The 15369-nt window shown below is 39.2% G+C and overlaps 1 protein-coding gene across 1 annotated transcript in view; it reads left to right on the plus strand.

The window, feature by feature from the left end:
- The window catches only part of LOC147702691 (START domain-containing protein 10-like), a 322928-nt gene that overhangs the window by 193090 nt on the left and 114469 nt on the right, over positions 1-15369 (plus strand). The window contains exon 4 of the mRNA XM_086931354.1: positions 12801-12918. Within this exon, the coding sequence (XP_086787480.1) occupies positions 12801-12918 (118 nt within the window). The remainder of the gene's footprint in view (positions 1-12800; positions 12919-15369) is intronic.

Here is a 15369-nt window from a genome sequence, read left to right on the forward strand (position 1 = left end):
TGCTTTAAGACAGAAACATAACACTGCAAGACAATTAAAATCATGTCACTTACATGTGCGTAGTAAATTATGTATAGTTGTTCTACAATTCTGATAGAAAACTTGGGTCTAGGTCTAAAACATATTTATTGACATGATATAGCATACATGTTTGAAACCATTTTTTATCAAATGACATTATATCTCTGAGCAGTTACATTTTCAAAACAGACAGATTGATATACATAAAGTAATTAATAGATTGATATACTAGTGCAACTGGTATATTTTCCATGAGACATTTGTTAAGCCCTATTATTCTAGACCACTTCATGCATATATGGATATATTGAACAGATCAGTCTAAGTAAACTTATAGAGATCCGTATATAATAGATGTGAAAGAGCTAGTCAGATTAGTTATGAAAACAAGAAAGAGGGAAATAGGAAAAGGAAGAAGGAAAGGGGTATAGTAGATTGCTAACTTTTATATTGTTTATCAGTACGTTGAAAATATGGATCATAGTTAAAATAACCTAATGAGATAGGGGTGGGATGCCAGTAGTTTGACCTAGTGATAGATAAGAGACAAACTTATTGAATTTACTTCCAAAGACAGAAGGTATACTCTTATTTAAAGGAAATGCTCTTGCTTGTTCATCACAAAGGTAAGGTAGATATCTGTACCTGGCTAGATGTAAAAAATAAACGGTTATTATGTACCCAACTATTATGGAACATGTTAATGGTATTAATGGGCAGCTATCTGTTAATGACTCATTTTCGGAATGCCCATAATTGTACATAGATATAATGGGCTCAAACATATTTAATAGTCACAGGGATTAAATATAAGGAGATGAACCATGCAGACAGCCATATCGATATAATGTATAGCGTTTTTTCATGTCCTTGCTACTCTTCTTAATATTTTAGAGCTGAAAGTTCCATTTGTAGAGGTATTAGAGGATTGACCGTAGATATATACCACTACGACACAAGAAGAGATGAAATAATCGATATTTACTGATCGTACAAAAAAATATAAATATCAAAAAGAGATGGGACGCTTAACATATATCATAGTATACCTTATTAGTTATAAATGTTGCCTTCGTGAATGACTGAATTTAGAAGACGATGATATTCCAGGGGTGAAGTAGTTCTGATCACCGAGCTTGTATATTGGACCAGTATTGGGCGGTAGCTGACTGTAAATATTGAAGTAATGCATAGGGATGGAATAGAAAAGAACCCAGGGTCAAAAGATAATTAAAATACAGGTACAAAAGTGTTTAACTGTAGGGGGATATATGTACTGACATGGCGTACCTGATAAATGTTGACCACTTAAACAGTATAGTGGCTGTTCGATAATATATAGTTTCCTCTGATTGTCATTTTGTTTACCTAGAAAAGAGTAAAAAATCTCACTAGTATTGGTTATTACGAGAAGTGGATAGATGTATGCAGACAGTATACATACCCAAAAAGAAAACGGGCGTTTAGATGCATCAGACTACTGAACACGCCTCGTGCCAAGGAAATATCTGGGAAAGGACATGGTAACGATTAAAGCCTACTGCTGATAGAAAAAACGAAAACAAAGCTAGCAGGGCTTCGTGGAAACTGACTACCCAGAAAAAGACCGAGCGTATGGCTACATCGGGGGTTCTGGATGTCCTATGTCATCGCGTCAAGGAAAACAAATGTTCACACGGGAGGTGCTTTATATAGCGCACGTTTGAAAGTTAAATGAGAACTGGTGTGTCCAATAATTAGTAGGCGTGGTGAGAAACAAACAAAGAATTAAGCCCTCGAGGTGATGTTAGAGTATGGTCACATGAACCAATGAGCCCACATTTGTAGTTCAGATTAGGGCATGATGTGAATGCTCCGCGCATAATGCGTCAGTGAGTGAGCCTCCGTGTAAAAAAAGACTCACGCTTGCAGCTCGATGGATAAAACTACTAGGAAATAACATATATATATGTTCCGCAATATCTATCTATCTCGGTGGTATGCAAATAAAGGAAAAACCGAAGAAGGCACAGGGAATTATTTCTATTGGATGCGCGCCACTAGGAGAATGCATGTTTCAAAAAGAACCCGCCTAGGGGATGACGTCAAGCACGCAAGTATGCAAACACGCCTCACGTTAGGTGGTTGACTCTATGGAGATAGAATGCTTATGTGTGGTGACGGATGTCATGCAGGCTGTGAAACACTAAACGCATCATGGGTACTGAGCACACAGTGAACGCTTAGCCAACTGTTTGAAATAAGCGTTCATTAAGATGGAAACACTAAAAACCATCGCTATCCAATAGAGCTCGAGATAGAAACATTATACAATATATGTGTAATGTATAGTGCAATTCGGTGAGCATAGGATCATGGTTTAAAAGATAAAAGCCACGCAACGTAGTGGCTAAATTTTGGCAAAAACAAAACCATTATAAATAAGTTAATGTCTGTGTGCGCGTGTAAAGTGGAACAAAAACAGGGATATAGATACAGATTGGTAATGAGGTACCAGTCATATGCCAATTATATCCATTGTGGTGGCATCTATGTAGAATATTTAGAGACTATTTAGAGAAATACTTCAGGTATGTGGACAGTATGACTGTCAACGTAGGTACCATCTAGTGATTCTAAAAGATGAGTTGGAATGATCTGAGATGATGGAACTGTCTCAGGGAGAGATACATCATATGATCGCTTGCTCCCATGGAATTTCAGAGTTAAGCCCCATATTTGCTGTATTGAGGGAGAAGATCCAATATACCTCTCGTTTTTTACGAATCTTTTCAGGGCATAATCCAGGTCTTGGTAGTATGTTTTCGAGAATAAACCACCTTAGATCTTCAGGTTTGTGGTCAACATAGCCTTTCTGACATGGACATAGTATTAAATATACTACGTTCTGGGCATACTATGTCCATGTCAGAAAGGCTATGTGGGTGAATTTTCCAGAGCCATAAATAAAAGAATAACAGAACACAAATCTGCTATTCGTACGAAGAAAATCAATGCCCCATTGGTCACACATTTTTTGGAATTTGAACAGCAAATCAATACAGCAAATATGGGGCTTAACTCTGAAATTCCATGGGAGCAAGCGATCATATGATGTATCTCTCCCTGAGACAGTTCCATCATCTCAGATCATTCCAACTCATCTTTTAGAATCACTAGATGGTACCTACGTTGACAGTCATACTGTACACATACCTGAAGTATTTCTCTAAATAGTCTCTAAATATTCTACATAGATGCCACCACAATGGATATAATTGGCATATGCCTGGTACCTCATTACCAATCTGTATCTATATCCCTGTTTTTGTTCCACTTTACACGCGCACACAGACATGAACTTATTTATAATGGTTTCGTTTTTGCCAAAATCTAGCCACTACGTTGCGTAGCTTTTATCTTTTAAACCATGATCCTATGCTCACCGAATTGCACTATACATTACACATGTATTGTATAATGTTTCTATCTCGAGCTCTATTGGATAGCGATGGTTTTTAGTGTTTCCATCTTAATGAACGCTTATTTCAAACAGTTGGCTAAGCATTCACTGTGTGCTCAGTACCCATGATGCGTTTAGTGTTTCACAGCCTGCATGACATCCGTCACCACACATAAGCATTCTATCTCCATAGAGTCAACCACCTAACGTGAGGCGTGTTTGCATACTTGCGTGCTTGACGTCATCCCTTAGGCGGGTTCTTTTTGAAACATGCATTCTCCCAGTGGCGCGCATCCAATAGAAATACTTCCCTGTGCCTTCTTCGGGTTTTCCTTTATTTGCATACCACCGAGATAGATAGATATTGCGGAACATATATATATGTTATTTCCTAGTAGTGTTATCCATCGAGCTGCAAGCGTGAGTCTTTTTTTACATGGAGGCTCACTCGCTGACGCATTATGCGCGGAGCATTCACATCATGCCCTAATCTGAACTACAAATGTGGGCTCATTGGTTCATGTGACCATACTCTAACATCACCTCGAGGGCTTAATTCTTTGTTTATTTCTCACCACGCCTACTAATTATTGGACACACCGGTTCTCATTTAACTTTCAAATGCGCGCTATATAAAGCACCTCCCGTGTCATCATTTGTTTTCCTTGACGCGATGACATAGGACATCCAGAACCCCCGATGTAGCCATACGCTCGGCCTTTTTCAGGTTAGTCAGTTTCCACAAAGCCCTGCTAGCTTTGTTTTCGTTTTTTCTATCAGCAGAGGCTTTAATCGTTACCATGTCCTTTCCCAGATATTTCCTTGGCACAAGGCGTGTTCAGTAGTCTGATGTATCTAAACGCCTGTTTTCTTTTTGGGTATGTATACTGTCTGCATACATCTATCCACTTCTCGTAATAACCAATACTAGTGAGATTTTTTACTCTTTTCTAGGTAAACAAAATGACAATCAGAGGAAACTATATATTATCAAACAGCCACTATACTGTTTAAGTGGTCAACATTTATCAGGTACGCCATGTCAGTACATATATCCCCCTACAGTTAAACACTTTTGTACCTGTATTTTAATTATCTTTTGACCCTGGGTTCTTTTCTATTCCATCCCTATGCATTACTTCAATATTTACAGTCAGCTACCGCCCAATACTCGTCCAATATACAAGCTCGGTGATCAGAACTACTTCACCCCTGGAATATCATCGTCTTCTAAATTCAGTCATTCACGAAGGCAACATTTATAACTAATAAGGTATACTATGATATATGTTAAGCGTCCCATCTCTTTTTGATATTTATATTTTTTTGTACGATCAGTAAATATCGATTTTTTTATCTCTTCTTGTGTCGTAGTGGTATATATCTACGGTCAATCCTCTAATACCTCTACAAATGGAACTTTCAGCTCTAAAATATTAAGAAGAGTAGCAAGGTAATGAAAAAACGCTATACATTATATTGATATGGCTGTCTGCATGGTTCATCTCCTTATATTTAATCCCTGTGACTATTAAATATGTTTGAGCCCATTATATCTATGTACAATTATGGGCATTCCGAAAATGAGTCATTAACAGATAGCTGCCCATTAATACCATTAACATGTTCCATAATAGTTGGGTACATAATAACTGTTTATTTTTTACATCTAGCCAGGTACAGATATCTACCTTACCTTTGTGATGAACAAGCAAGAGCATTTCCTTTAAATAAGAGTATACCTTCTGTCTTTGTAAGTAAATTCAATAAGTTTGTCTCTTATCTATCACTAGGTCAAACTACTGGCATCCCACTCCTATCTCATTAGGTTATTTTAACTATGATCCATATTTTCAACGTACTGATAAACAATATAAAAGTTAGCAATCTACTATACCCCTTTCCTTCTTTCTTTTCCTATTTCCCTCTTTCTTGTTTTCATAACTAATCTGACTAGCTCTTTCACATCTATTATATACGGATCTCTATAAGTTTACTTAGACTGATCTGTTCAATATATCCATATATGCATGAAGTGGTCTAGAATAATAGGGCTTAACAAATGTCTCATGGAAAATATACCAGTTGCACTAGTATATCAATCTATTAATTACTTTATGTATATCAATCTGTCTGTTTTGAAAATGTAACTGCTCAGAGATATAATGTCATTTGATAAAAAATGGTTTCAAACATGTATGCTATAGCATGTCAATAAATATGTTTTAGACCTAGACCCAAGTTTTCTATCTGAATTGTAGAACAACTATACATAATTTACTATGCACATGTAAGTGACATGATTTTAATTGTCTTGCAGTGTTATGTTTCTGTCTTAAAGCAAATGACGGACTCCTGAAGAAGGCAAATGCCGAAACGCGCATAGAGTCTCCACCCACCGCTTTGCTTACTCCACTAGCCCTTTCTACCATCTTAGTCATTTGTACTGTGTTTGGTTTTTTTGTGTGTTCAAATTCTTCTTGTTTTTTCATATGCTTTTGAATATATGTCAATAATTTCTTGAAATCATAACATGTATGTCAGTGATGTTTTAAATACTTATATGTATCTTTTATAAATAAGATTCACACCAAAATAAATTGAAGAAAAATATTTAAATAAACTACACACTAATTTTGAATATAATCATTGGGTTTTTTTGCTTTTTGGTGTACATGTCACTTCTAATAGCTTATTAGCTTCTCAGTCTCCTTGGGTTTTTTGGCTTAAATTAATTAGCTCACTACCATTTGTTCTTCTAAAATATTTGTATATTTATCCCATGCTTGTTCTTTCCCCTATATCACTGCATTTATAATGTGTCATGCTATTCATTATGTATAATCAGCCTTGATCATTGTAAAGCGCTCTGATATCCGCAAGGATCTTGTTCGCGCTCTATAAAACCTTTAAATACCTTTGGAAGTGTCAGGGGTCCATCTTCAACATCTGCAATCCATGTGCGCTAAGTTTCTTTGGGCTCCTGGCAAACCTAGAAGAGCTACCAGATTTATGACGTTATCAATTGAACGTGGGGGTCTAGCCATCCCTGATTTCGATTTGTATTTTTCTGTATGTTTTTTTGTTAAAGATGCGGGTTTTATTGGCTGGGGAGGATGTAGCTAATATCTCAGAGGCCCCTTCGATTTTTCAGATTCTGTTGTGGTCCGAGGCAAGACAATGTTTTTTCAAAGAAATTGATGGCAGCTATTTCAAGCGGAATAGGTTTAAACTATTGGAATCCGCTTTTAAAGTATGGAAGATAATACGCAAACTACGTTTGTTAGAGAGACTATCTCAAGATACCTCCATGAACGCTGTGAACATTCTTCCCCCTATTTCTTGGGATAGGGAAGCACTTGGTTGGAGGAGTAAAGGTATTCTTCAATTAGGGGACTTTTTTGTTACTGGTGGACCCCTTATGTCTTATAAAGATTTAGGGAGACAGTATAATTTGTCTAAATCTCAATATTTTAAATTTCTTCAAATTCGGGATTTCATAAGTCGGAAAAAAGTTTTAGAGGCACCAAATTTAGTTGTTGAGGCCGTTAGGCGACAGGAGAAGATTGTGATGCTATATAAGATATTATTATCTTATAGAAGAGATGATTTAAAAAAACAGAATTCCAAATGGTCTATGATATTGGGGTAGACAATATATGTATAGAGAATGCCATTACAAGATCCAGAGAAGCTCTAATTTCGGCCAATTTGAAGGTGCAATTTTTCAAAACTGTTTATAATTTGTATTATACGCCTGCACTTATGCTCAAGTGGGGTGGTGGGTATGATGGCAAATGTTTTCAGTGTGGGGGTGGATACCGCGGATAGTCTACACATTTTTGTAGTAAACTATCAAGATATATTATGGGAATTGAGAATTTTTTGTCTACGATCATTGTGACTCCGATGTGTATCATCCCTGCCATTATGCTTTTGGGGATTGGGCCTGAACTTGCTAAGGGTACCCCTCTGTATAAACACCGATATCTGATTTTTATTGCCATGACGGTTGCTCGGCTGTGTACTGCTGCTGAGTGGCTTCAATCTGAATCTCCTCTATTTGAACGCTGGTGGGCAAAAATGTATAATTTATTCAATTTAGAACTGAGTTTATATTCTGTAAAGGGGGTTAAGAAACGTAAGATTGGTTTAGGTATTTGGGGTGCTTTTTGTGACCATATGTACTTATGAATTTATGAAAATTGTAATGTACCTTATATATGTGTTACTGTGGTAAAAAAGAAAATAAACAATAAAATAACACCTTAAGTGCTGCGCCTATTCCAACGGCCAACGGTACCACTACCTCGGGAGTGCTGCCGTCGGCCGTTGGACGTTCCAACTGCACCTGCGCAATGGAATGTTCAGCACTGGAGCTGGACGTTCCATAGCTGCTAAGGTGATAAAAAAGAAAGCAGGGTGGACTTGCTCCCTGCCTTTCCACCATCGACCTTATGTAGAAGGCTGTAACCTGGATATGTAGAAATGTTTACATGTAATAGCTTGCTAAACACAAAGCAAGACTGCATATTGGACAATAGGGGGAGGTAGAGGATCTGGTGGAAAAGTAGCATGATCAGGAAAACACCCAGGAGATGGCAATCCAGCCGATTAAATGGAGGTTGTCGTAAAACAACTAACAGGCACATGCATCAAGCGATTTTGGAATCGCAAACGGTTCGAATCGCAAAATTCGGCCGTTTGCGATTCCAAAATCACTTTTCCCATTTCTCGCAATTTAAGAAATCGCAATTTTTTGCGATTTCTCAAATTGCGATAACATTTAAGAAATCACAAATTTTGCAATTTTTTAAATGCTATGCATGATTTATCTATTTTGCGAATTCTCAATTTGAAAGGGAAAAATTACCATGAAGTACACCTTCATGGTAATTTGCGAAAAGTTTCAAAAATGCAAATAAATGCATTTTTGAAACTTACATTTTACACACACACATGCCCTTGGGACATGTGTGTGAGTAAAATGTACTTACATGACATTCCAAGGGTGCACCCCCCCTGCACCCTTGAAATTGCATTCTTATTTTGCGATTCCTTAATTGCGAATTCGCAAAATGAGAATGCCTTCCCATTGATTCCTATGGGCCTCTAGGCCCATAGGAATCAATATAAAGCCTTTCCTTATTTGCGATTCGCAATTAAGGAATCGCAAATAAGGAAAATTAGCGAATCGCAAAAAAAATGCGATTTTTTGATGCATAGGAAATTGCGATTCCTAAATTGCGATCCTTAATTTTCGCAATTTAGGAATCGCAAATTCCTACAATGATGCATGTAGCTGTTTGGGCACTGTCAATAGGAAGAATTGCTATATAAAAAACATATACAAGTCAAAGCTAGTCTACTACCAGAGAACAGTGCAGTTGAGCAGAGCTCGGCTATATGGTGGCCTACTGGGTAATGGAATACCGTGGAGTAAAGGCACAAGCTGCTGATTATTGATGTCTGATATGTGCTGGAAAAAATCAGATGGATGACACCTGAAATGCAGACAGTAGATTGATTAGGATTTAAGTTCTGTGGGGTTCACAGACCAAAGGGAAAAAGACAGAGTTGTTGGGAAGGCAAAAGAAAGGAAGGGGGTTCTTCCTTGCAACAAATAAAATAGGATACTGTTCCTTGACAAATGACAACTGGTTTATGCTGTATCAAATTACAATAAGTGAGGTAGTAAAATGTCAGGCCTGACATTGTCCGACATTTTGTGGATGGGTCCCCACTGAGACGAGTTGGGAAACATTAAGCCATGGAGCAGCTTCAGTGGTTAATCTGAGCAGGTGTTTGCCAGGGCTCAGTCTCGGTAATCAACTCAGAGGACCTGGGCTTAACTGAGGTTCTTGTATTCATGATTACACTGATTGTGTGGTGGCAGGCACAACATCACACACCTATACCTCATGCACACTTCTTTGAAGAGTTTGTTACCTGCCTCTTCCGTTATGGCTCTACCATTTGTCTGTGGTGTCACCAAAAGCCAAACATGGCGTTCTGTTTGTAGCGTGGTGCTCACACAGTTTATCTGACAGCGGCAACTGCCCATCGTAGACAACAGAGCAAGCAGGGCAGTAAATAATCATATTGCTGATGCTGACCTCCGAGTCCTCTGCTTGTGTGAATCTGTGGCCCTGTCATTTGCCTTGCTAACCTTTGAAGTGCAGGTGCACAGCACTTTATTAGATACATGTGACAAAGGGTCTGTTTACATACCTCTCACAGACCTGACCACCCAAAATCTTTTAACTGCGCATGTGTCATTGGCCTGGCCATGCCATGTCCAGGGGAAACAACACTTACAACGCAACTTTTACAACGCACTACCTTTACAACGAAACTTTTACAACGCAACATCCATTACAATGCATACCATTACAACGCAACCATTACAACGCATGTCACTACAAAGCATACCACTACAACGCATGTCATTACAATGAAGTCATTACAACGCATACCATTACAACGTATACCTACACTATCCAACACTTACCCTACTGTTGCACCCCCTGGAGTTAGAATAGTAATTTTTACCCCTAAACTATCCAACACTTACCCTACTGCTGCACCCCCTGGAGTTAGAATAGTAATTTTTACCCCTACACTATCCAACACTTACCCTACTGTTGCACCCCCTGGAGTTAGAATAGTAATTTTTACCCCTACACTATCCAACACTTACCCTACTGTTGCACCCCCTAGAGTTAGAATAGTAATTTTTACCCCTACACTATCCAATACTTACCCTACTGTTGCACCCCCTGGAGTTAGAATAGTAATTTTTACCCCTACACTATCCAACACTTACCCTACTGTTGCACCCCCTGGAGTTAGAATAGTAATGTTTACTCCTACACTATCCAATACTTACCATACATGCAATGTAATGTGATGCGTTGTAATGGTATGCGTTGTAAATGTAGTATGCGTTGTAGTGGAATGCGTTGTAATGGTAGTTTCAAAGAATTTGTTGTAATGGCATGCGTTGTAATGGAATGGGTTGTAATGGATGTTGCCGTGTAAAAAATGTGTTGTAAAGGTATGCGTTGTAAAAGTATGTGTTGTAACGACATACATCCCATGTCCAGAGTGTAATTAGGTTTTGGTACCAAGTTCAGTGCCTGGAGGAACGCAGCTCTAAGTGTGCCGAGTAATTGTCTGGTATTGAAACGGAGCTAAGCCCCCACGCTCCTGGAGACATGCCACTGCAGCCACTGATACTGACACATCATCAAAAGGCAAGTCCTGGACAGCAGGAAGTGGACAAAGGCGAGGAGACAAAGGGTACATCTTCTGAGAGCCTGAGAGGGCATGCTTCTTAATTATCCTTGTCAGTGTCAGGTGAGGAAAGAGACAGAGAAGCAAAAGGAGAGGGAAGAACACAGGTTGGAGGTCACGTAATATTCATCTGCTGTCAAATATTGCTTATTATGAGTTCTGCAGTCAGAGTTGACGTGCATGGTAAGGAAGGGGTAAAAATAGAAAACAGAATCAGTAATGAGAAGCAGAAAAAATTAGTATGCTAGTCCACAAAAAAGGATGCAATCTTTCTCCTTGAGGAAGAGGTGAAGGACGATGGACATTTCTGCCCCATGAGTCATACTTCACACAAGAGAACACTCAGAGTAAGATGGATACAGTTTAATGGTCTGGAAACAATGTGTGCAACATTTTATGCGAATTTGACCTTTGCAAATGAATGGAGATAACTTGTTTGTTCATGTTTAGCCTATCCACGCAGCGCAGTAAAAAAACGAGCTAATCGGTCTAGCTTTCATTTTGAGTCTTGAATACAATATCTAAAACTGTGAAAAACATATCCAACAAGCATTGCAAAGAGGTCTCGACCTTCAATGTTGTTGCCTGATGTTTTTACTTTGCCAATGATATTCTGTTCTGGCGCAAAGAGAAAATAAGGTTTTTGTGCTGATGTGGGACAGCATCTGCAAAAAAGATAAAAGACACCACTGCACGGTGGCGTGTTCATGCAGGGGCGTCGCCAAACCCCTGCTTTTGCAGCTTAAGCTGGGGTGGTGTTGACACTCACAGTTATTATGTGCCTTTCCTATCTGCACCTCTGCAGTCAAAAGATATTAAAATACAAAAATATGGGACACCAATATCAGCGGCCAGGCAAGGAAGGTTAATTGCAAGTAAGAAATGAAGAGAGAAAGAGGGCAGGAAGGAAGAGAGAAATAAAGGGCATGTGAAAATAAAGAAGTGACTGTGACGAGAAGGAAGGGTAAAAAGAATGAAAGGCTGAATGCAAGGGCGAATGGACTGATGGATACAAGTATAAAACAATATTCCATGAGTGAGAGAAAGAAAGTGGCTGGAATGATTAAAGTCGGGATGAATGAGTGAATGGATGAAGGATCATCTGGATGGAGGTGTGGAGGTATGCATTGCTGGATTGATAAAAGGAGGGTTAATTGGTGGATGGATGGATGGGTAAAAGGATGTATGAAGGCTTGAAGTGTGAGCAGAAGGATGGACTGATGGGATTGATGGAAAACTAATAATGAAAGAGTGGATGGATGTCATGTTGAAAGGATGGATGAAAGGATGAAAAGATGGATAGATGGCTGTATACATGAAGGGCTTAAAGATGAATAGAAGGAGTTAATAAGGGACCTCATGTAGAATGAGCGGGGCTTACTTGCTTCGATCACCCAATGTCATTCGAGGTCTGGATCGAAGGTGGGGGGGGGTATTTACATTTGCTAGCTACTTCTTTGTGTTCATGTGCATGTTTCAAGATGTGAAGTTTAAATTTACTGTTCCGAGATGGGTGTGCCACTCTTGGAGCACTACATTAAAACCACATATATGCTGAAAGTGCACAAGGGTGAAAAGAGCAGCCCAGTGGCAACTGCCTGACCCTCCAAAAAATAAAAAATTAAGCATTTTCCTCTAAAAAATGAAAAGACTGGAATGGGTAACAGCAGAGGAACAGTTGGCCTGCGCAAGACGAAAAGGTTTGGTTCACAGAGAAAAATAAAAAATAAAAAACAAAACAAAAGCCAGATTGAGAAGGGTGGGGAAACAGCAGTCAAACTATGGAAAGGAGTATTCAACCTGGAGAAAGAGAGAGCATGCAAGGCAGAGAGCAAGACAATAAATGCACTCCCATGAGGTACTAAAATAAAAGCATAGTTCCTTGATAGTGAGCAGTGAAATGATAGAAGCCAAGCAATCCATAGGATGGTAAAGAAGCTATGCACTAGGTAAGGAAGAAACACAAGAAGAGAAAGAAAAGCCATTGAATAAGATGCAAGTAAATTAACTGACATATTAATGGAACACTTTTTACTTGCAGAAGTACCCTCCCAGGAAGGACTGTGTACGGGCGGTATCACTGCAAACCGGCTACTTGATCCAGACCAATGGAGCTAATGGATGCATCCTTTACTATCTGACTCAAGTTGACCCTAAAGGTAAGTGGGCCCATTTGTAGCACTTAATCTTGCGACCCTGTAGGCCGAGTTTTCAAAGTCACATACATCTATGTAGGTGCAAATGGCTGGATGTACCAATGCAAATTCACTTTTGAAATTTTAAACTTCTAAATTAAGAACTTGTGCTCATAAAATAATTTACTCTTGCATAATACTGCCCAGTTCGATGTGTAAATATGCATGCAAACCTTCCTACAGATGGGGAAAGCTCGAGACTAAATCCTTTAGGGGAAGGAGTTTCCCCAAAGTGAAAAATAGTTTCCCTCTGCAGAAAAAAAGTGCAGTTGCTCTAATGTAAAGGCAATTTTGCAGGCACAGTTGTACACAATGTACAGTTATGCACGCAGAACTAACATATTCTGAATGTAGTTAGGAATTCACAAAACTTTGAGGAGCGCCCTTCGAAACTTGCCAATGTCACATATTTCAAGCACTACTTTAGAGAAACTTGTGTGAATTCTGAAACTTGTGTGAATTCTGAAAATGTATAAATCGACACCTAAATAGGGAAGTGAACCTATGGGTACAGGGATTTATAAACTGATTTTTTTTAAAAGCCCTTTGAATTTTTTGCAAATGCTCTTGACTTTAGAAAATACTGAGGCTAAGGACTAATTTCCAGTACTGAAAAGGATTTTGAAAATTAGCAGGATTAGCTTGCAGTCTTGCAGAGTTTATGAGGTATGCCGGCCTATCCAGACTACACAACCTAAACCGAACTTGGACGGAAGTGGACCCTTATGATTTAGTGAAGTAATTGCTTCTACAGTTAAGTGTGGTTAACCAGGAGATTTCATCCTACTTTTAGAGCTCTGATAAATATCCCCTTCGTATTTGAACGCCTCTGGCATCACTATCCCACTTGGAAACAAAATTAATTCATCCTCAAGCAATAATTTGAAAAACATGTCTAGCTTATTGTCTGCTCGAATCCAGCACCATCAGTATGGTAGCCCTACCTCCTAAGTTAATGATGTTGAGGTTTTGTGGCCTTAAAAGAAACACCATAAAGTGGCTTTGTATGGCTTCGTGAGTTTACACAATAGATATGTATGTCTCTCAGAGAGAGCCTCTACCAATTATTTCAGTTTCCGAATCTCATAATCCACTGTTGCAAAATTGCAAGAGTTGATAAGTAAACTGGTTGCCCGCTGTTGTGATTTCATAAAGGCCTTGTCATGTGCTCAAGTTCAGCCTGGTAGGAAAAAGTGCTATCTTTACAAGCACTCGGTTATTTCCTAAAGTTGCCTTCTCTTCGTCACATCGACTTTTTAAACACATTTGCATTTGTGACACTTGAGTTAGTTTCTTGAAAGCACTGACCTTGCTGACATGGAGAACTTCACAATAACACTATCACACTGCCTTGCCATTGTGCACAAGGCCCTCAAGTGCGTTATACAAATGTGTTTGTTATTATGTCCATATGGCGACACAGCTATCTTTGATATACAACCAAAAGCAGCCTGATCACAATCATGGCCCAAGGCAAGGATGCCTTTTTCTATATATAACCTTTTGTTTCTTAAGTATAATCAGAGGAGACACTTCTGCTGACTTTGAGGGGTCCCTGCATGCTGAAGCTTTTACCCAGCAGCTCACTGACATCTCTGTGAGTGGTGTCCAGTTCATGACCAAGACGGGGTCCTACACTCTTACTCAACAGGTAAAGGGGTTCGATGAAATCTGAAGGGGACTTCCTGGCAGATCCTACATATACACCTTAGACACTTAGGTTAAAGTTTGCATCATAGTATGCTAGACTATTATAATACTGTATTTGAATGTATATATGTTGCCTCAGCAAGATGGGGGAACATTTCATTTTATTCACTGTCTTCACGCTTATCATAATTTGTGTCTGCTCCTGTCTATTAATCATTGCAGCACATATATTTTTTATCCAAGGATCACTTTGGATCAATAAATATTGAAATACGTTCCTTCGTGTGTTCTATGCATATTTCTCTGAGCGAAAGAGAGCACAAGTGTCTGAGCAATGGTCCTAGATCTGTCACCATGGTTCCTGAGGAAACAGGGTTGTCAGGTTCAGTAGTTGCCAGAACTGTTAGCTCTCTGTCTAGGTTAGGGGGGGACGGTGGTACTGTGAGCTAGCTGGACCTAGGCATGACATACCCTGCAGGGGTGCATGGAATCAGACCAGCACCATCCTAAATTTATGTCGTCCACAAACGAACAGCTCCTACTGATTAGTGGAAGCTATGCAGCAGCCTCTCAAGACAGACTGACACGGTTCTCTGAGAGCCGGTCAGCGCAGCGCTGCGTGTCTGCTTTGAATGAAAGGAGAAAGCACAGCTTCAGGATGGGGAAGGAAGGCAAGGAAGGTGGTTGGGGGTTGGTTAAGGTTTGCAGGTAAGGTTTTATTTGTTTACCTTTGGGACATGGATGCATAGCAGAGGCCACATTATG

The sequence above is a fragment of the Lissotriton vulgaris genome, chromosome 7 (assembly GCF_964263255.1).
Source record: "Lissotriton vulgaris chromosome 7, aLisVul1.2, whole genome shotgun sequence".
In the NCBI taxonomy this organism is placed as follows: Eukaryota; Metazoa; Chordata; class Amphibia; order Caudata; family Salamandridae; genus Lissotriton; species Lissotriton vulgaris.